At 38.8% G+C, this 21443-nt stretch overlaps 1 protein-coding gene across 1 annotated transcript in view; it reads right to left on the bottom strand.

Annotated features, from left to right (window-relative positions):
* Positions 1-1051: 1051 nt before the first annotated feature.
* Positions 1052-21443, bottom strand: part of SNCA (synuclein alpha) — a 44967-nt gene continuing 24575 nt past the window's right edge. Inside the window, exons 6-7 of the mRNA XM_007441795.3 lie at positions 5902-5982; positions 1052-2697 (exon numbers count right to left, since the gene is read on the bottom strand). Of these exons, the coding sequence (XP_007441857.1) occupies positions 2665-2697; positions 5902-5982 (114 nt within the window). The 3' untranslated portion in view covers positions 1052-2664. The remainder of the gene's footprint in view (positions 2698-5901; positions 5983-21443) is intronic.

Genomic DNA, 21443 nt, shown 5'->3' with positions numbered 1-21443 from the left:
AATGCAGTAAAGAAGGATTAAACAAGCCCAGCTAGTGTGGGATCAGATGTGTTCTTTACTGCACCAGAATTTTGGATTAAAAACAGGGAGTAGAAATTGTAAGGAAGCAGATTGTGGTTGGTTTATGATAATATAAGAGAAAGTGATAATTTTTCAACTTAAGTACAGGCTGGCTGTATGAAGCCGCCTTTCTCCCTTCCTTTGATCAGAAGATTGGATTAAATTATCTCCAAAGTGATGACAATTTCAGGCTTCAAATTAAAATAACTATCCAGATTGATCAAGGAGGAGAGGAAGAAAGTGTATTCTTCAGGAACATAAAGGCTTCATCTAAATCTGTTTGTCCCTATTGCAAGGTCTATTGCCCATGGTAGTTCCTGATTTGCAATAATCTGCTGAAAGTGATGAAGCCAACCAGATTACCACATGGTGGAATGCAAACCTTGATCCATTATTACTATTTGGTAAATGGTAGCCTCCACCCAAGCAAAAGCAGAGGGTAAGTAACAACACTTCTGCAACTTATTCATCGCCTAGCCAACCTCATGCATTATTCTGCAGGCAGCATTGCCTGATACTCAAAGTCTATGTTGCAAGAGTGTACAGACAGAATGGTCTTTGGTTGTTGTTCATCTGATCTTTGTATGGGTTTAATTTGCTAGGGTTAAAGTTAGCTGGTCTTCATAGATATGCAGGTGATCAAACAAAAGGAGACATTGCTTTTATCTGGGAAAGAGGCTTTGCCAACCCTAGAAGAATTTCATTAAAATTCAACATATTATTCATGCACTGCATCACACACATCTACACGCACAAGCCCTCACATGGAGGGTTACCATGGCAACCATAAGAACCTATAGACAGCAAACTTTTCGGCCATGTGAGGGCAGGTTTTCAAGAAGGCACATGAACCCAAGACTTATATGCATAGCATGGCCGCAAATAACCTTGAACCGTGAATAGTTCGGCTGACATTTACCTAAAATGTGTGGGGATGAGGGGAAGATTCATGTAACAAAATAATAGCACTGGCTCGCATCTCACTGATAAATGTTTATATTTCATATTTTCCAAAGTCACTCAGCTAAAAATAATAATAAAAAAAATCAATAGAATGACAACTCAGTAGCACCATGTGGTAAATCATTAATGGACGAGATCTTCCAACATGTCTGTGGCAAAATACATTTTATTTTCTGCATATGCTTTCCCAGAGGAAATGCTTGGTATGCTGTTACTAAGTTTACAAACTCTTGTGCCCTGAAAATGGGTTGTTGAAGTGGAATATAGCCAAGGCTGAATATATTCTGCTTTATTAAATATTAAAATGATGTTTCCCAGCAATGAAACTTTTATGATGAGCTAAGTTGCGTACTTGCATAAATCATGCTAACTAAACACACATTTAAGAAGAATGTTTGTGGATCAGTTGGATGGCCCATTAATACCATCATTCATGTTTTCTACCATAATCAGCCAAATGTTTCAAAACTGCTTATAAATGGCAGTAAAACCAATCCTGCTCTCCAACAGAAGCCCTCCAACAACTGATATTCATTCATATACTCCCTCTGAACAAGATTAATATAATTAAAAGGTCATTATGAACCCCCTGTTGGGCTAGCATGATTAAAAACTATTGATAAACTACTCTGCCAACATTTCTTACGTTACAAAAACTGTTACACATTCAGCGCACATTGTCATTTTACCTGCTATTGCATGCTGCTTTTCAACTAAGATTTTAGGCTTACTCTGTTGTCCAGATCCAAAGATGTGACTTGGGTTTGGAGAAATCAGATCTGTAATCTGTCATAAGCCTTCATAATATTGTTTGGAAGAGAAGTGGAGATAAGGAAGGCTGATGGTAGACTCCTGGAGTTTGGCCTTTCCAAGCCAAGCTGGTGCCCTGATTTGTTCCAAGGAACCAACATCGGTTGCAGTTCCCTGCTGTTTCTGTTCACAGCAGTCAACCTGTACTTGCAGCTATTAATGTGCGAAGCATGCTTAGGAACAGCACTTTGGGATGCGGAGTACTAATTATTCAAAGCCAGTTAAGCAGCTCCTCTTTGAACAGACAATGTGTTTTATTTATTCCAGTTGGCCATCTTTATTTACAGATACAAGTTAGTAAAACCTATCACAAAACAGTAAAATTCCACAGTTAATATTTATAGGTGCATAGTTCATGCTCAGTTACTTTATATATATGTATATATGTATAGAAATATATTAACAACTTTCACAATGATGTCATTCTCGGACAACAAAGAATGACCATAGAAAACATTTTAAAAACTTTCGTACCATAAACAATACTAAATTACCAACGATCTATCAACAAAACATTTACAGCTTTCTAAATAAGGAGTAGACACTTAGGTGTTCTTTAAATTGTTTTCAAAGTGTTTAGAACTTGAAGCCACAATATCCAAACAACAACAATGGCTCTTAAACCCAGGCTCCACTTTAGGAGGAGATTGGCCACAGAAATGAAAACTGAACACAGTTATAGATGCTCCAGTCATTGCTGATGGAAAACTTCAAGACACTATAAAAACTATAAAAAGTAATTTACAACTCAGCACATTGGAACTCAGCACTTGTACAGGACAAGATGTTTTCATTGACAGGTAGCAAGAGATAGAAAGAAAGAGGTGAGATTCAAGCTTCTGGTTCATAATCCTGGTATTCTTCCTGTTGGAGCAGAAGGAAGAAGGAGAAATTAACATCTCAACCCAGAGTAAAAAGTAGTTGTCACTAAATGACAGGTTGTCAGATGTGAGATGGAGGATTGCAAGAAAAACAGAAAAGAGACTTCTTCTCCCTAGTCATCAGATTGGTGGAATAAAAGGTAATGTGGACTAGGTTCTATTTAGCTTTTATTCTGAGATATCTTTTCATCTCTTGAGCTCTGTAGAGCCTTTAGAAATTGCAAGCGGGGAGAACTTGGAACTGTCTCACTAAGAGGAGTCTCTGGTAAAACAAAACAAAACAAAACAAAACACAAAACAAAAAACAACACACAAAACAAAACAAAACAAAACAAAAAATAAAACAAAACAAAACAAAAAATAAAACAAAACACAAAAAACAAAACACGAAACACAAAAAACAAAAAACAAAAAAAAACAAAAAACAAAACAAACACAAAACACAAAACACAAAACACAAAAAACAAAACAAAAAACAAAACAAAACAAAACAAAAAAAACAAAACAAAACACAAAACAAAACACAAAACACACACACACACACAAAAAACAAAACGAAATGAAACAAAACAAAACAAAACAATGCTTTGCCTTGGCTTCCCTAATGGATAGGTCCAGGATTCAGTTGGGTACCTAAATTATTGTCTGCAAAAAGGGGCTGATGTAGATTTAAGAAATATAATTCCTTGTGAGTTTGAGATAGGTCAAGTTTCCCTGCAGGGTGGATTTCCAGACTTGTGAGCTGTGGAGAATGGGAACTGTAGTTGGACACATCTGAGGGACAGCTAGGAGTGACTGAAACAGAATAGGACTCTTTTCTATTAATATATATGAACTAATGATCTTGGAATGAGAAAATCTGTCTTGGTTGTGCTTTCTACTAGGAATGTAGTAAACTAGGCACAGGTTCTTATTCTCTTCCCTGAAAGTCCTTTTGGCTTTCTCATTTCCCTGGGATAGGCTAGAAAAGGAAGGTAGATTAGAAAAGAGAGCCTAGTGGACTGAATGTGATATCTCCACCCCATAGTTGGTGCTGCATTCCATGAAGGGGGAAATGCTTGTCTCCATTCTTGACTATTGCAATGTACTCTATATGGGGCTGCCCTTGAAGAAGCTACCCAGAAGCTTCAACTGCTCCAGAATGCAGTGACATTGGCACTACTTTGCAAGCTACACTGGTTGCCAGTTTGCTTCTGGGTGTGATTCAAGATGCTGGTCATTACTTATAAAGCCCTACATGGCAGAGGGCCTGCTACTTTGGAGACTGCCTATCTCCCCTAGTATTTGCTTGGTTGCTTTGATCCAACAAGGTTGGTGTGCTCAACATTCCTTTGAATAAACAATGCCATCTCTCAGGATCCCAGAAGCATGCCTTTTATGTTCCAGTGCCTGCCTTCTGAAATGAGGTGTTCCCTCAAGATCCATGTGGCTCCCAACATACCCATTTCAGAGGCCTTGAAGACCTGGCTATTCACCCGGGACTTTGGTGAGGTTGGGTATAGCCTCTTCTGAGGAATGGCTGTGTGTTTTATTGTTGCCCAGTTTTGCCATCCTTGCTTCTAGGTTATTTTCTTTTTTTGCCACATTATTTTATTGTTTTCTAGTTTTCTAGTTTTCTTGTGAACCATCCAGAGTCACTGGGAGTTGGGCGCTGTACAAATTAAATAGATAAATAAAAGTAGGGACAAATACCAGCAGGCCTCTTTCTTGAAGCAGTGCTGGCTGTCTACAGTTGAGGAAGCAGTCTCTTCCCTAAGAAAATAAGTTTTGGATCTGATTTAGTGCAATGGGGTAGGTTTCTGCTGATTTTGAAGTTGATTTCTCGCCCATGCTTGATTGGGAAAAATCAGTGCAACAGCAATGCAAACTTGGAGCTCTGCTGAAATATCCTGGAGCAATTCTGTTTGTCTGCTACTTGATACTAAATAAGATCAAACCCAGGGGTATTGCCTTATCAAGTTGTCTTATTCATCACTGATGCTCATTGCCTCCTATGAATTGAACTGGTTCTTTTGAGATCTTTTATTTTGGGTGGCCTCTCAAGAGACTGCCTGGTTCCTGATAGGCAGAAGTTTGTCAGTAGAGCTTAGACGTGATTACTCCTGCCCCTTTCTAGCCCCACTGGAAATAACTAACCAGCATATCAGCAACCTTTTCCCCTTGAAGAGAAAAAAAATCCTTTTGCATGAATGGAATTTATACAGAGGAGGGAAAAGGTAAATGTCTTTGTGCATGATAAAATATGCACTCCTGATGATGCTAGTTCCTTGGAAAATGCTGTAATGCTCTCATTTACAATCTTAAAATCTGTCAATTTGTATTTACCTTTGAGGCAGAATATCTTTGTAGGGTATTGCTGGAAGAAAGAAGCAGTGGAAAATATTTTGTGGAAACCTATAATTTCAAACAATTTTTGAGATGTGGTATAATTAGGGTTGTAGGATTGCATTTATATGTCTAAATTTAATGTTATAGGAATTATGTTTGTGGTGTTTCTTTGAGAATGTGATCAAGAGTGATGTCCTTAATGGGCATTTTACAGCATAAAGCTGGGACAAGAGACCTGTGATTCTCCAACTGTTATTGGAATTCTTTTTCCCCACCCACTATGGCCAATGGCTCAAATGAAGGGATTGTAGTTCAAGCATTTTATCTACAGACTCTGCCATAGCTGTTTTTTTCATAGAGTTTCATGATTTTTGTTGTTGCTGGAGCGACTGTAGTAAAGATGTCTACAAAATGCTTAGCTTACTTTTCTTTCTTTTCTTTTTTTGCAGAGAGCTTATTTGCATTCCTAAAATGTTCATTCTGATAATAATGGAACCTCAGAATAATAATGGAGAGAAAATAAGAAAATCCATTCATCCCCTTGTTTCTATTTCTCCACCCACATATATTTTGATGCAAAAATAACTTTTGACAGCAAAGAATACATTACTAGGTTATTTTTGCCTGGGATTGTCATTACAGCAATTTATGAGCTTCCAGAGATTAGAAATGTCACTGCTTTTATCAAAGCTCTACTTGCTTTCCTCAGAGTTCTGCAGATGTTTCTCCTGAACATTCATTTCAAAATTTCACAAGGGTGAATTCAGTGTCTCAGGCCGTATCAGCTTTATCCCTGTAAGTATGTGTCAGGCTTCTATTACTGGAATGCCCTGTGAGAAGAAGTCAGAAACAGATTTACCTCAGGAGGCATTTCATAGGCCTCATTTTCTGCCGGGTCTGTGTTATCCATAATTCCTTCCTGTGTAAGACCTTCTTCATTCTACGATTAAAAATATATATATGTATTTAAAAACATGGCACACTTTTCTTCTTATTTCCCCATTTTCAATACAATGTTTTGCTATTCAGCTTGGTTAAGAGAGTACTAAATAAGTGTTATGTAGTTGCCACAAAGAATAGGAAAGACAGAACATTCCCAAACGTAGAAAGCAAGTTGAGGAAAAGGTAGCCAACTTCTCCAAAATATCAACTTTTGGTAGATGGCTCATAAATACTTACTGAAATTCCAAAAAAACTCATGGGCTTTCTATGCATTCATTTAAAAATGGTAAATTGCCAAGAAACCTTGATGGTTGGTGATATACAAAGTCTAATAAATGCAGTCCCATTATGAAAGTTAGCACCATTGTCTTAATGAGACCAAGACTCTGGCTGTTTTTCACTTAAATCCAATTTATGTTTATATTTTATTTCAGCTACCGATATTGAATTTTCTGTTGTCTTAAATCATAAATCTGGAACCTCCTGACAGAAGTATGGATCTTTGGTAATACATAACACTTCTCAGAATCACTTTCCCTTATATCCAGAGTCTGGCTGAGCAACAAATTACATTTGAAAGGTATCTCTTCCCCCCTTCCACAATGAAATAGGTTAATGACACTCCTTGCCCTGACACACACATTTATGTAGTGTCTGTATGCCTCACAACCTACAAGCACCATGTACTTTGTTGGAAACTCTTACGAATGTACTATGCTGGTGACACACTTTGCTGGTTGCCTTTGCCTATACTGATTAATGTAGAAACATTTATATGTTCTAGACTGTGGACTACATGATCTTTTCCCCATCTCACAACACTACGATTCCCTGATTAACAATTTTAACAGGCTTTGAAGGAGCAGGAATCCATAGATCATCCCAAAAAAAGCAATTAGCTAAGCAAATACAGCTTTACAGGGTAAACAGAGATGGCAAAACATGGGAAAGCAAGAAGTTGTAGAATTAAAAATCCTCTTCTCTTTTTTCATTGTGGACTCTAATGAGCGATTAGATGCAGTGTTAACAAATAACATATATAATGGGGTGCAGTTCCTGGTATAGTAAGTTGATTAATCTTTCCTAGGCTGTCTTCTAATAATATATTTTAATCTTAAAATATAACTAAGGTTTTGAGAACTATTTTTGTTCTGTATTCCAACAAGTGGCTGAGTTGCTTGCTACTACTAATACTCAGTAGGCGCGATATGGTTCATGGGGTCACGAAGAGTCGGACACGACTTAACAACTGAACAACAACAACAACTAATATTCAGAACAGCTTCTTGGAGCTGTAATGGCTAGCAAGGAAAACCCTAAGCATGATACTACAATCCAAATCTTTCAAAGTAGCTGTGGTATGAGGAGAGAGAGACTGGAAATCCTTTGAGGAGCTTTTGAAAAATATGACATAAAAATGCAGCAGCCTGATGCATATAGTGGGGGACAAAGAGCTATACAATTTATAATTCACTTTAGAGGGATATAATTAAAGACATGAACCAAAGGAGCACATCATTAAAATGCTACATGGGGTTTCACCTACAGAGCATTTAGTCACACAATTAGTCAAATCAGTGTGATTCAGAAATATTATGCACCTTCAGGATAATACAGTTCACATCAAATTTTCTTTAGCAAGAAAACTGAAAATGGCTTTAAATCAGGAGGAGTCTGGTAGGACCTTTTTTGGCTAACAAATATTAGTGAAAAGCATAAACTTTAGGGAGCTATTATCACAAAAATGTATCCCTTTTAATAAAATGTGTTAACAGGAAAAGATACTACCAGATTTTGCTACATACCTCTCTTCCTACAATGAAAATGGCTTTAGAGAACTTGACATTTCTTTGAGATAGACCATCCTATCCCTTTCTCTCATCTGGCATAGGCAACTGCAGAGAAAGATGGCCATGCTGTGTGGAGTAATGGCGATTATTGTCCAATGCGTCTGGAAGAGACTACGATCGGGAGAGTTGGTACAACATTGAATTCAAGTTCCTTAAGAAGCTTTTTCATTTACCCCTGTATGCAATGCGTGTGTATACGATATCACATTTAAAGAATGTGGTTACCATAGTAACAATTACTACTTTTTAAAAATTAGCTGTCTTTAAGAATTAGATGTATGAAGGAATTTTCTCTCCTAACAAACTGATCACTGGTTTGGATATATTGGATATCAATGCTGCTACTGATCGTGAACTTAACATGATTATCTTCCTCTATTATTATAGAACGGACTCTTATTTTGGCTTGTTAGCAATGGAGTATGTCAAGCAAACCATGCCTGTGAAACTGCTTTTGAACTTTCACCATAAAGAATGTATGCTATCTAGTGCTGTCAATAGCAGGAAATAGAAGCCTTCTGATTTTGATAGCACTAGGGATAAAATAAAATAAAATAAAATAAAAAGAACACATTTTAGTAGCAAAATTGAAGACTTAAAGTGATGAACTACTAGGTCATACTTGATTTCTTATACTAAACCTAAATTACTTAATATGCTCAAGCCTAGGTAAGCCATCAGATGTTTCAGACTTCTAATCCCATCAGCACCAGACAGCATCACAAATAGCAGGGAGTTAGTTATTGGAATTGTAGTCCAAAGCATTGGGAGGCCACCAGGTTGCCTATCCTTGGTTTACTATTTACACATGTGAGCAGAATGAAGTGGTTGCGTTGTAAACTGAAATGACACCCTGACACACAAAGTACCTTGCCACATTTCAGGCTTAGGTTGTTGTACAAACTCAGCCAGTGTAAGAAATTCATGATCCAGGTGTATCTTGTGATCTTAGAAAGTTGAATTGGTTAAACCATGATTCAGCATGCATGGAGAAGCATGCCATGCAAATGCAGTCATAATGTGCATTTCAAGTTGGATGTAGGGAACTCACATGTCTATAGTAAAACCTTCCTAAAAGTCTAATATTTGCAATTCCTGTTCCACAATCCACCATTCAGTGTTGTGAAAGCATTTTTCTGATTCTGTTTCTGTTTCTTCTCTCCTATTTCAGGTTGCTTTAAAATTTAATTTAGTGGTAATTTTGCTCTGGTTTTATGGTTGTGACGTTAAAGAGTGGGCTGGTGTTGTTTTCAATCAGACATCTCTTTTTCACGCTGCAGACTTCCTAATTCCCCCAGTTTTCTCTGCAAAACCCCACTGGGATGCCTTCCTTCATATCTTCTTTGAGATTTAAATTGAAACATGGGCATTAGGTGGGGGGTTGCAGACTGTTAAGGGTTTATGGCACAGTAGAACACAGGCTGGTCTCACAGAGATCCCCTTTGATTATACGGTATACAGGGTCAATGCATTTGGCATCCTACCAGTGAAAGGTTCAGTTAAATATTCTCTCCCCCATACATAAATAAATAACCATCCATTTCCATTAAATCTGAAACAACTGAAAAACTACACAAAACAGATTTTTGACACATTATTAAAATTAGCACCGGGCAACAATCTTTCTCCCTGACATGCAGTTTTTGTTTCTAATACATAAGAAGTGCAGAACATAAAACATTCCACGACAGAATCTCCCACCAAGCTTGACCACCTCAGAAGTCCTCGTCCTCAAGTTGCTGCTCATGTTGATTAGTCTTAAGTCATACAACTTATAGAAAGAGGGTTTTTTTTCCTCTTTCCACCAAGCAAGCAGGGACGGTATCATGTCTGTCTGCTACTTTATGTTTATTTCCATTTGAACTGCATTCTTAATAACCACAACCAACAAAAAAGCATGAAATAAAAATCATTACAGCCAACAGTGGAAAAAACAAATGGAGCAAGAGTTCCTGTTTAACTTCTGGCTGTGGCCACCATTAAGTCACAAATGCTCGGCACATTAGCTTGGTCATAGCCAGAGGCAGAAATGTCAAAAAAGCCGATACCTGATTGCTTTTTGAAGAGCAGTATTTGACATGTGGGGAAACTTGAATATCTAACTTTCAAGTCATTTATGACTTGTAGAAGAACATCGCATTTTAAATTGGCCCAGAAATGGATAGGCAACCACCAGGCATCTTTCAGGATTGGTATGATATGATCCCTGATAAATATTATTAACAACACCCTAGTAGCTTCCAAATCATCTCCACGAGTTGTCCCACACAGAACAACAATCCATCTAGAACATAAATTGCTGTAGTATTCCTGCATAGGAATAGCTATAGTAGACACCAGCTAAAATTGTGCAAAGTACTCCAGGTCACTGAGGACAGCATGCCAAGTCCTGAAAACAGTTATAGAAAACTGCATCAGCGTATGTTCCTTTTAGACCCAATCAGTCAGCCCGGAACTCAGCCTGGAACTCAGAAAATATATACGACTCTGTGTTGAACCTTGGGGAGAGAGATGGTTCCCTACTGCCCTCCAGAAACCAAATGATCAAGACTGAAGCTTCATCTACTCAACACTGATCTCTCTTAGGAATCATTTTTGTGCATTGACAGAATACAAATCCACATCTTCCCATGCATACTAGTTAACATGTTCATGTAGGTGCAGTATGTATGAAGTTGCACATAAAAGTCTGATTCCCTTGATCCTTCTTTCTCAAAAGTGAAGCAATGCAGATCCCATGAATGAAAGCTATGACAAAGCGATTAAGTCTGCACATCAGTTTACGTGCGTGTCCCCTCTTCAAACATGCACCATAGAATTTTTTAGACATTTCTCTCTATGTGAACCATCTGCACGTTTTCTTGAACTCCAGTTTACAGTTCATTATGCTCGTGCATGGCATTATCTATGCAACTTTCCTTAACTTGGCAATGCAATTCTGGGAGTTGGAGACTCAGTGCTTTGATGGCGGGGAGAAGGGTGGGAGGAAGCATCACGTTGTAGGAAAGTTCATCTATGGTGTTTTTACTTGCCAGATCTGACCATAATTTAACTTCCTATTACAGAATTAATCCAGATCTTGACTTTTTGGATATTGATGATCATAACTATTTAATGAATATTGCTTAATATTGTGAAAATATGTTTAGACTCCATTTTATATGGATTAGCCTTTTCAAACTTTATGTGTTTCCTTATTTCTGCTCCTGTCCATCCCTTCCACCCTTAGCTTTTGTTCACTCTATCTGGTAAGCTTTAAAAGGTTCAGTGGTTAGTAAACGTAAAATATCTAATTACTTGCTCTCATCCATTCAGCTGCAGCTAACGTCCAGCCACCAGAAAAATGGCTGGCAAGAAAATAAGTACGTTTTTGTCCTTTCTTCCTCTGTCCTCTGCTTGAAAAATGCCAAGCAGCTGCTGCAGACCTCCAAAGTATGCCGTTCAAACCAACTCAGTCAGTTTGTAACATAGCTGGATTGTAAAAGAGTTGTAAGTGATTGTAAAAGGGCTGGAATAAGAATGTAAATCTTTCTCTCTCTCTCCCCCCCCCCCCCACATTTCTATTAACATCTTTCTCCAGCACTAACTTAAAATACTATCCCTCCATCCTTGACTTAGCACAAAACATTTTTTTTTCTTCCTAGAGTTTTCCCGCAGGTGATCCGCTTTTTTTCGGATCAACCAAATGTTGATCCATTGGTGGCGACAGGAATTGACCAACGGACTTGTCGCCTGAGCCTGACATTGTGGGCTGGGAGAGAGTGACTGACCAAAGTCACCCAGCCAGCTTTTTAATAAAACAATGCCAGCATAAAACCTGCTGTCCCCACTGCTGATTCCTGTTCTCCTTCCATTGCAAATGTTCTGAGTCATTGCTGATGCTTTCCTGATTTGTGAATGTGCCACTGAATGTAGGCAAAGGGATCGCTGTTCTCCTCTGGCTCTGCTGCGCCCCCACTTCAGCATAAATCCACCCAACAGAGAAAACTCCCATGAATCAGGATACTGGAGCAGAGCTGACTTCAGGACTATTCCCAGGCTGTTCTACACTGTTGTTTGTCCTTCCCACACAACCCATTTGAGATCCGGCATGTTAAAAACATGTGAAATAAACATGTGGCAAGTCATCAGAACAGAAATAGCCTTTGAAAAGAAGGTGTCAGACCATGCCATAATGGTGCAGCGAGCTAAGGCCTAAAGAACAGGAGAACTGAAGCTGGTTAGTTGTGGGGGAATTACTTTCTTACTTCATAGGAAGGAGGGAAGTGACCCAAACTGACAAATACAGAAAAATTGGCAAATAAGCAAGAAAGATCCTGTTAATTATTTTTTTGGGAGAAGGAAAGCAACGAGGAAAAGCAGAACTGCTGCGTGTGAAGATACATTATACTGCTACTGTGGATTGACATAAACTCACCTCCAGGTGCTTTCCTCTCCTTTACATTGTTGGGAGAGAAGTTGGTATAAAAATAATGGGAGAGAGATAAGTACAAAAAGAGCGTAGGAAATTAAGTGTTAATAGAGAGGCAAACAGTGGGAGATCAATGGCTGTAGTGGAGGCTGGCTGGTGGCTTTCCAACAATCCCAAAGCACACTTCTGATGGTACAACAGGTCAACTGATCTCACCTCCAAATAATGGGCAGTGAAGCAATTACGCATTTTAAGTTGCAGTGGGAAAGTGTCAGCTCAAGGGGAGAAGTACAACTTTAAAACCAGTACACCTGATTATAACTTAAGGCTGCTTCACTAATGCGACAGAGGATGATATGAAAGCAACATTGCCAAAAATGAGGATATTGGTGTTCCTAAGGCATCATTGTGTCCTAATAAAAAGAGCCTCTGATTCCCACTTTCAAAAGAGCTGCAAGCCACTTGACGTCCTAAATGCTTTACCCCCCAAGCCCTCTCCATCATGTAGCCTCAAATAAAAAGATCAACAGAGAATTAGAAAGGCTGTGTTCTTGCAAAGCAAAGACAACATTCACCGTGGCTTTGTTCCTGTAATTGCGGTGTGCTGAGGGTTAAAGAAAAAACTTTTCACAGAGAAAATTCAGGATTAAATGCACAGCGGGTGAAGACAAGAAAGCTCAGGGCAAACATGGTTCTGACCTTCGATCGCAACTACTAGATCTGGGCTGCATAATTTTTAATGGGCACAAGGTAGCAGCAAGGAGTTTGAATTTTCTGTCTCTTTTCTGCCTTCTACATTGGTCCAGATTTTTGCAATCCAGATCAATAGCCCCCCCTCCCCCCAATGAACCTTTGGGACTAAATTTGGGATGTTACATTCTCTCTGCATTGGCCTCTTTCCTTCTTCCTGTTTGGTGATGCCAAGTGTGAGCCCGTGGCCTATCTGTGTTTATAACAGCACTCCCTGTAAGGTCTGTATGCAGAGATAACTGTGGAAAACAGCTTTAGGGCATTTGTCACAGTGCACTATAGGGAATGCCTGGTTTGAGCAAGCCCTAAGGGCTTCTGTCTAAGCTGTTATATAAGGAAGATTATATTCCTTATTCCTGTTGTGCTTCGTGTCTAATTGGGGGTTCTGTCCACTTACAGTTTCTTACCAGAGAACACCACAGGAGTTGTAAGTAATACACAAAGCTGGGCCTGCTCTAACTTTTTTTTTCCTGAAAGCTAGCATGTAAGACTGGTTGATACAACAGCAACATGGTGGATGAGTTGTCTTTTTGAATATGATCTTCTGGGTAGGCAGAATGTGACAGGGTAGGCAGGAAATGGGAGAAGGCTAGGGAAGAGCATGGTGGCTGGGTGAAGGAAGAAGAGTGGGACTGAAATGGGTGCAAAAAAATAAGAACAAGAACATGGGAGGTGGCAAGAAAGGAGGAGTGGGGGATAGCATGTAAATAAAGAGGAAGGCCTGGATATGTAAGGGGCAACGTGGGCCGTACTCCTTTATAGAGGGTGCCCCATCTGGGCACCAGGGAGAACAAAGGCAGCTGTGCTCCAGCTAGAGCACAGCAACCATTGTGGCCACTCCCATGCCCCTTCTCTATGTGGTAGCACAGCCAATCAGGAGTAGCAGAGTGTGGCACTGTTGCTTCTTGGTTGTGGTTGCTGACACTGCAGCCACCATCAAACCAGCCTTTTCTCTCTCCAAGGCTATTGAAGCCTCTTTCAAAATGAAAAGCAACCCTGAACTTTTAGCTCTTTTTTTTGATCCCAGTTGGGTGGGATGTTCTAAAACTAGGCTTGTCCAGGAAATTCCAGACATGGGATAACTCTTTTTATTACATCATCCCAACAGTGTTATATTTCTTAAGAAATCTATGGCAGCAAAATGTTAATATCAAACTGGTTTAAATAAGAAGCTCCAATGAAAGAGAAGATGCCATTTCTTCAGTTAGGTCATTAGAAGAACTAGCATAATTTGCCCTGTTAACTTTATAGAAAGCTCCCTCTTTTCCTCACAGAGTTTATAATAATTTCCTACCTCCATTTGTGGCTTCCTGGTATGCACTGAAATATTTAACACCTTGATACAGCTGCAAGTTCAGACCTTACTTAATGAGGCCATTTCATCACATTTTCCAATAAGGACAAATTGGATGCTCAGTTTTGCTTGAGTGTTATGCCTCAGATTCTAGCTGCCTCAGATTCTGATTTAACTTCCAGCTCAGGTCCAGTTTTAAGAGGAGAGAGAGGTATGGTTCATGTTTCTCAAAGTCCCAGAACTTACAACACCATCATGTCTAAAAAATGGCCAACACCCTCATTCCTGTGCTTTCTGTACTGGTATTCTGGTATACTGGTATTCTGTACTGGTATACTGGTATACTGGTATTACAGGTATAGCCTGTAACCCTAAATATACCTCCTGTAAATGCCGCTGAGCATAAGCACCATTAAGGCTGCATTGCCTGTCACTAGAGCAAAATCAAAGAATTTTGAATGGGACCATATTTATTTTAAACTGATGTTGTGTGAAACCCATCCCATTGTGTTTTGCAAAAAGCTTCACCTTTGGGCAAGAGGCCATTATTTTGGGATTGCTTGCCTCCTCTTTTCCAGCTTAATCTTTGCTTCCATCTTCCAATGAACCTCAGTTCCTTGTTTTTGTCTGAAGCGAAAGCTGACCTTAGTTTGAAACTAGAACTCTTCTCTTCTAGATATGATGGGATCACATCTCTCAGCATTCCCTGCTACCAATGGCCATATCAACCTGGAAATCTGCAGTTTTTATTCCAATATAACTTCAGAGTATGAAGCTGGAGAAAGCATCTCTCAGGCTAAGCCTCAAAGTTCCTGCTGAAAAAATAAAATAGCCAGCCGATTTAGGCAGTCGCATAATTCCCAGTTTGGTGCTAAATGTCTTCATATAGTCAAAGGACAACAAGTTGAGGAAGGCTGGTCTTAACCCTGATAGAGGAAACAACCCAGGATTATAAACTAGGTGTAGGTCAGTTTGTAGGTACAAAATTTGCCTGGGCTCAGGACTGGGCTTTATGCTAAACCATGGTTTGTTTAAACTATGGTTTTGATAAGATGCAAAACTGGGTTCACACACATTAAGCCATGGTTTGGTTAGCCAGAATTTATCAGAAAGTAATAATTGGCTGCTTTTGTACATCACATTAAATAGTAAATTACAATTTGCAAAATTGACACAACACACTAAATCAAGTGCTCACAGACCAGATTATATTTTAGGGCCATACGCCAGCCTCAGCAATAAGTCTGATGGATGTTGAATTCAAAATGGAAACATAAACTTCTGATCTCTTCCTCAGGGGTGTGCTGGAGGCAGGAAGGAGAGAGGGAAGCCTGTCATACTTGGTGTGAAATGACTCTCACACGTGACTGAATTACTACCATAACCTCGAATATACTAGCATTTGTTCTCTCTGTAATCTCAGACCGAGATCGCTGGGGAAAAAAAGCAAGACAAACATTAATAGAAATGCATTTCCAAATGGCTAAGACTGCCTGATGTTCGCTGTCTGCCTATATGTTATTTGTCATTATTTGTAATTGTGCTTCTCTATGATTAATGGGGGGCAGTCTTTTGCAGAGAAAAAGGCTGTAACCTGAGCTAAATTGGGCTACACAACTGAGTGCTGTATGCTTGATTATATGTTTATTAATGTCACCAGCAACACCCACATTTCATGCTGCCAGGCATGATTAACAGTCCAACACATGAGGCATTCATTACCAATTTTTGAGGATTAAAAATGTAAGAGTATTTACATTTAAATAGTCTTTCTTCTTTCAAAACTGCATATTAGTGCCCCAATTTTACATCTGTTTTTGCTTTTGAGTGATGCGAATAGCTAAAAGTATCATCTAGATTAACAGCGAATGGTAGATTTGAACATTGCCAGATCAAAATTTAGGACAGAGTAAAGAAGATTGGCCAGAAACCCTGGTTCCTAAGAATTTTGTTTTAAAAAACTGCCAGAATTTCATCAGGTTTTAGCCAACTTGTGAAATTTCACAGAACTAGAGCAAGATTGTGGAAATCACACAAAATGGCTTGTTTGCGAGAAAGCTTGTAAAAAAAAAAAGGGGTGGGTGGGGGCGGTCATGAAATCTAACTTTATAATGGTAGGAGGGGGGCTGTCCAACCTGCTGTGCAATCCTACAAGCCTTGCTGGCAAGCCTACAAGTAGGACATGAACATAATGGTATTCTTCTGCTCATGTTCTCTGCAACTGGTATTCATAAGCATATTGCTTCTTACATGGGAAGTAACATGTAGGGAATGATATCCTCCTCCAGAAAAGATAACTAGGCAAAGAATCTAGCTCTGGGTTCTACAAAGAATCATTTAGGGCTGCTTTGTTAGGATCACTAATGTAAGAAAGTGGATTAGCTAATAGAAGGCATACCGTGCTGTTTGTATATTTTATGTTTTGTACATTTCCCTCATTTATATCTTGCCTTTATTCTAAAGAATTCCAGATAGTATACATGGAGTCTTTCCTCCTTCTATTCTCACAAGAAACATGCAAGTTAGGTTGGGTTGAGAGAAAGTGACTGGATCAGATCATCCTGTGAGCTATGTGACTTCATAGGGACTTGAACCTGGATCATTTTGTTTCTAGTGATCTCCTCCTCCAGATTCAGTAACAATTGCCTCTGGAATTTCTGAAGAATTTCTCACAAGACAATGGGCACAGAAAAAAAAAAAAAGAGCCAGTGTAGCATAATAGGTGGTGGATTTGACTGAGAGACGCAGTTGACATCTCCATCTGACTTTGGAGCTCACTGAATGACTTTCAGGAGGTCACTCTTTTTCAGCCCAACCTATTTCACAAGGTTGTTGGTAGGAGATTAAAAACTAGTGAAGATGTAAGCTGATTTGAATACTTGGAAGAGATAAGGTAAAGGAGATCAAATTCAACCCTTGGTGAGTTTATGAATACAGCCATATTTTGGCAACAACTAAGGAAGTTGTTTACTACTGGCTTCTTCCAAGGTATTTTTTTGATTTCCCATGTAGTCCACAGCCCTGAGATTTCTTAGTAGCCTCCAGTCTAAGTACTAATCAGTTCTAACCCTGCTTAGATGTCCAATATTAATGTTCCAAAGTCAATGAGATGGTATAAATGCAACAGACAGAAAGCACAGCAAAGCAGACCAGGGCTTTCTGTACCATCCCCTGATAAACTAGAATATCTACATCTATTAGAAAACAGACAGACAACCACAGATTTGTTTAAAAATTTGCTCTACTTCTAAGGAAAAAAAAATCTTGCTGTTTCTGAAGTGGTTTCCCTGCAGTTATTGACATTATTAGCTTCTTTCTCAATTGCTCCCTTAAGTATTCTGCATACGCCACCTTCCACCTAGTGAGATGTTATTCAAATTTATACCAGTTGGAAGAAAATTCAACACACAGTTGGAGAAAACTACCTGCACTGATTATTAGAATTCAGAAGTTTTCTAGGGTCTCTCTAACATTGGTTAAACAGAATAAACACTCAATTCAATGAATAAACAAGTTAATAATCTCTGCATCTCTTTTTTCACTTTGGAAGTAGCACATGATGGCTATTGGCTTAAAGGTGCAGCTTATGTGAAGGCTGGTAATGTTTCTTTGATGCTGGTGCTGGGTTTTATCTTTTTTTTTTTTTACCCCAACTACCCATTTTCGCAGTTGCAGCTGTGCTGTTTAAGGATGGATAACTTAGTTTTCTTCTGCCTTCAAATATCTTAATTCTCCAGTTCTGCCAGTTTATGAAGAAATTTGCACATTTTGGAAAGATTTTACGAAAAACAAATCAAACACAATCTTGGATTCAATGCAAACTTCTCTTCTAGGAGATAAATGAAACAGGACTGAACCTCTGGCTGAATTATATGGAATCTTTCAGATCAGGAAACATCTTTGCTGAACATCTTACTGGTTCTGACTTTTCAATGGCAAATATTTTGTTTCCAGTTCCTGTCTGATAGCAGGCAACTGTTCACAAAAACCCTAACATTATACATCTGTGGAATGATACATTTGGGCAACAAGAACAATTATAAAATGTACAATTTCCTGACAAGAAGCTGCAACCAACATGAGAATACAGTTATTAGCAATGACTCTTGGATAATTTAGGAGATGGCTTCTACTGCTTTAAGTAACCAAACATAATCTTCCAGTAAAAAGAACTGGAAAAAGCAGATTTACCATTATAAAGGATTCCTTATAATGGATTGTATTTACAAGATTATATACGTATACTAGACCTTTTCCTAGGTCCATCTTAATCATGTAACAGCATTACTGAATCAGAAGTGTTAACTCAAGATTCCATCAATCAAAATTACAGACATGAAGGAAGAGTAACATGGAAATCAAGCTTCCCAGATCACAAGTATGATCAGAGCAATGTAAGGATAATAACCATAGCTTTCTCTCCACCAAGTAACATCTGTGATTGAGTTAATGAATACTGACAAGCTGTCCAGAATTATGCAGAAACACTAGCTTTTAAGAGCTAATTGGAGCTATTACAGAACTGAAATTAGGTATGTTGCTCCACATATAAAGGAGATCTATCAGCAGTTACTATTTATGATTAGCATAAATTCTCTCAAAAGTTTGTTTGGTAGAATTTGTGAACAATGAGGGAGTTATGTTTAGAATGGTCTCACATGTGCTTTCACAAGGGCGTTACAAGCGTCCTTTGCTTGCTCAGTGAACTCTTCTGAGTAGTAATGGTCCAGAAAAAATAAAAACCATAAGACTGGCATGACACCTATCTGAGACCACTTAACTTGAGGGTTATGGGGCCACATTCACCAAACGTATAATTCTGACTCCATGTACATGGAAGAGTACAGTTTATTTACCAATGTATATGCCACTTCAATCCCAAGATGGTTCTAGGTAGCTTATATCAGAATCAGGTAAAAACAACTAAAAATAATGGAACAGAATCAGCAAAAGAATATATGACATGCAATGAAGAGGAGTAATAACACAAACATCTCCCCACCATCTCCCATCACGGAATAGATCACTCTACTTTATCCCAGTGTCTGTTGAAAGAGTCAGGACTTTATGGCTTTATAGTAGTGGGAAATGGTCACTGTCTGGGGAAAAGGCTACTTCACGGACAGAAGGATACACAAGTTAATTGTGACTTTGATTCCAATGGCACCTATACAGCCCAATCCCCATGCAAAAGTGGGATAAGCAAGATTGTAGCCATACTCTCCTCCAATAACTTCTGTGCTAATGAAATCATATAGGCTCTCTCTAAATGTGAATTTTACCTCTTTTGCTAAATCACAGATTAGCTTCATGCTTCTGTACACAAATGATATGGCAATACTTTCCTTGAACCAGGTTAGCCTTTGTCATTCCATCCAGACATTAGAAAAATAATGTCAGGCCAAGGGACACTGCCAGCATAAGAGAGAAATTAATGGTTTTCAAATCAAGCAGGTACAGATGCCCAAATACTTAAATATTCTTATCCATTCCTCTATTTCCTGAACGCATCAAAATTGTGAGGTCATAGCCTGGGCTCAAAAGGCTGTAAATGCAATTATTACATTTTGCCAGCTGCAAGGGGAATATTTTGGTTCCTGCTGCAATCAAGCTATTTAAAGCAAAAGTTCTGAGCCTTTTGTTATTCGGTGCTCAACTCTGCATTTTTACTTTGAAGCTGGTTAATCAATATGTATTAGAGTTCTGTTGCAAATCCCTCACTCTACTCCAAATGCCCTCCTTTGAGACAGAATGAGGATGCCCCTCTGTAGTAGCCCAAATGAGATGGTTACCCATTGTGCTAAACCAAAACTAAACAACTATTAGTTCATGAAATATATAAACCAGGACCTGTGTTACTCTCTTCTCACTTCCCTCCATGATGTGTGAACATTCCATAAACTTGCAATCAAAGGAGATGATGAGTTCATCTAAGAGTCTGTATTGTTGGAATAAACTATGTACCAAATATCTTCATCTCTCCCCTATGCAGAGGCTGCTGTTACAGAGGAAGATATGTCTGGAGGTACCTGATAATATTGCAGTTGTAACAAAATCCTTAGTGTTCTACTGCAGCCATACTGACTAAGGATGATGGATGTGGAGCGTGAAAAGGTCCCTGTTTCCCTTGACTTAGGCAGAGAACGGTGGGACTATAAATAATTGGCCAATTGTGATCAAGTGACAACCCTATGCAAATAATAAGGCATACAATTTAGCTCTGGGGATAAATGAGTGACCCTGCATGGCAATTGCATTTTGTCACGGGGTAAAGATGTGAAAGGCACAAAGATGTATTAAAAGAACATGAAGATTGATTAAGAGATAGATATGACTTTAATAATTAGCATTGCTTACCAGGTATCACTGTTGATGTGATGTGGAAACGAATTCAAAATTGTCCATCTGTAAGTACGAGGTGTGTTATGTGTTATAGAAAAGATCTGTGTGGGTAAGATTTCCAAAACATTGTGTTATCAATGTTGAAAGAGTATTTATAAGAATGGGTGCAGAGAAGTGGTTTTACGCTTCTTGCTGTGTAGAATCAAGAAGAAAAAGAACGAAGTTCAAAAAAACTATCATTACTAATCCAATTTATACCCTGCAATAAAAGGAAGTGCCTGAATAATAGCTGGTGTGATGCTACAGCACTGCTGCTTTTGATTGTTGGGTTTCTCTTTTCCTACAGCTGGGGAAACAGTTTTACAGAGTGAGGAACCAGGAAAACACTTGTTATCCAGGCAGTTTTAAAAGACAGAAAAAAGGGCTTAGGAAAGTGAGAGAGAGGAAGTCTTGATAATTGATCCACACAGTACTTAGTTCGTCTGTCTCCACCATTACTCATCTTTCTGCAGTTTTTGATTAAAGCATTTTCTCCTTGATGGTAACAGCTAGTAGAGCTATCCATTGGCTTTGCGTGGGAGTATAATAATAGTTTGTCAGGAATGGTCCTATATAACATGTCCACAGTATGGACACAGGAGACCAGAGGGATGTGAAGATTGGCCATGCACAGGAGTAGCTCACCTCTCCTTGTACATTCAATGCAAGAAGATGATTGTATCTACATGTAGTCCTTGGTTTACGATGGCAATTGGGACCGGAATTGCTGTCATTAAGTGACACGGTTGTAAAGGGTGACATCAAATGACTGT

This window comes from Python bivittatus, unplaced genomic scaffold, assembly GCF_059951505.1.
Source record: "Python bivittatus isolate LINGU-HERP-01145 unplaced genomic scaffold, Pbiv_v1 ctg000070_np1212, whole genome shotgun sequence".
Taxonomy (NCBI): Eukaryota; Metazoa; Chordata; class Lepidosauria; order Squamata; family Pythonidae; genus Python; species Python bivittatus.
Note: the sequence above shows the minus strand (reverse complement) of the source record. Positions and strands in the feature narration are given on the sequence as shown.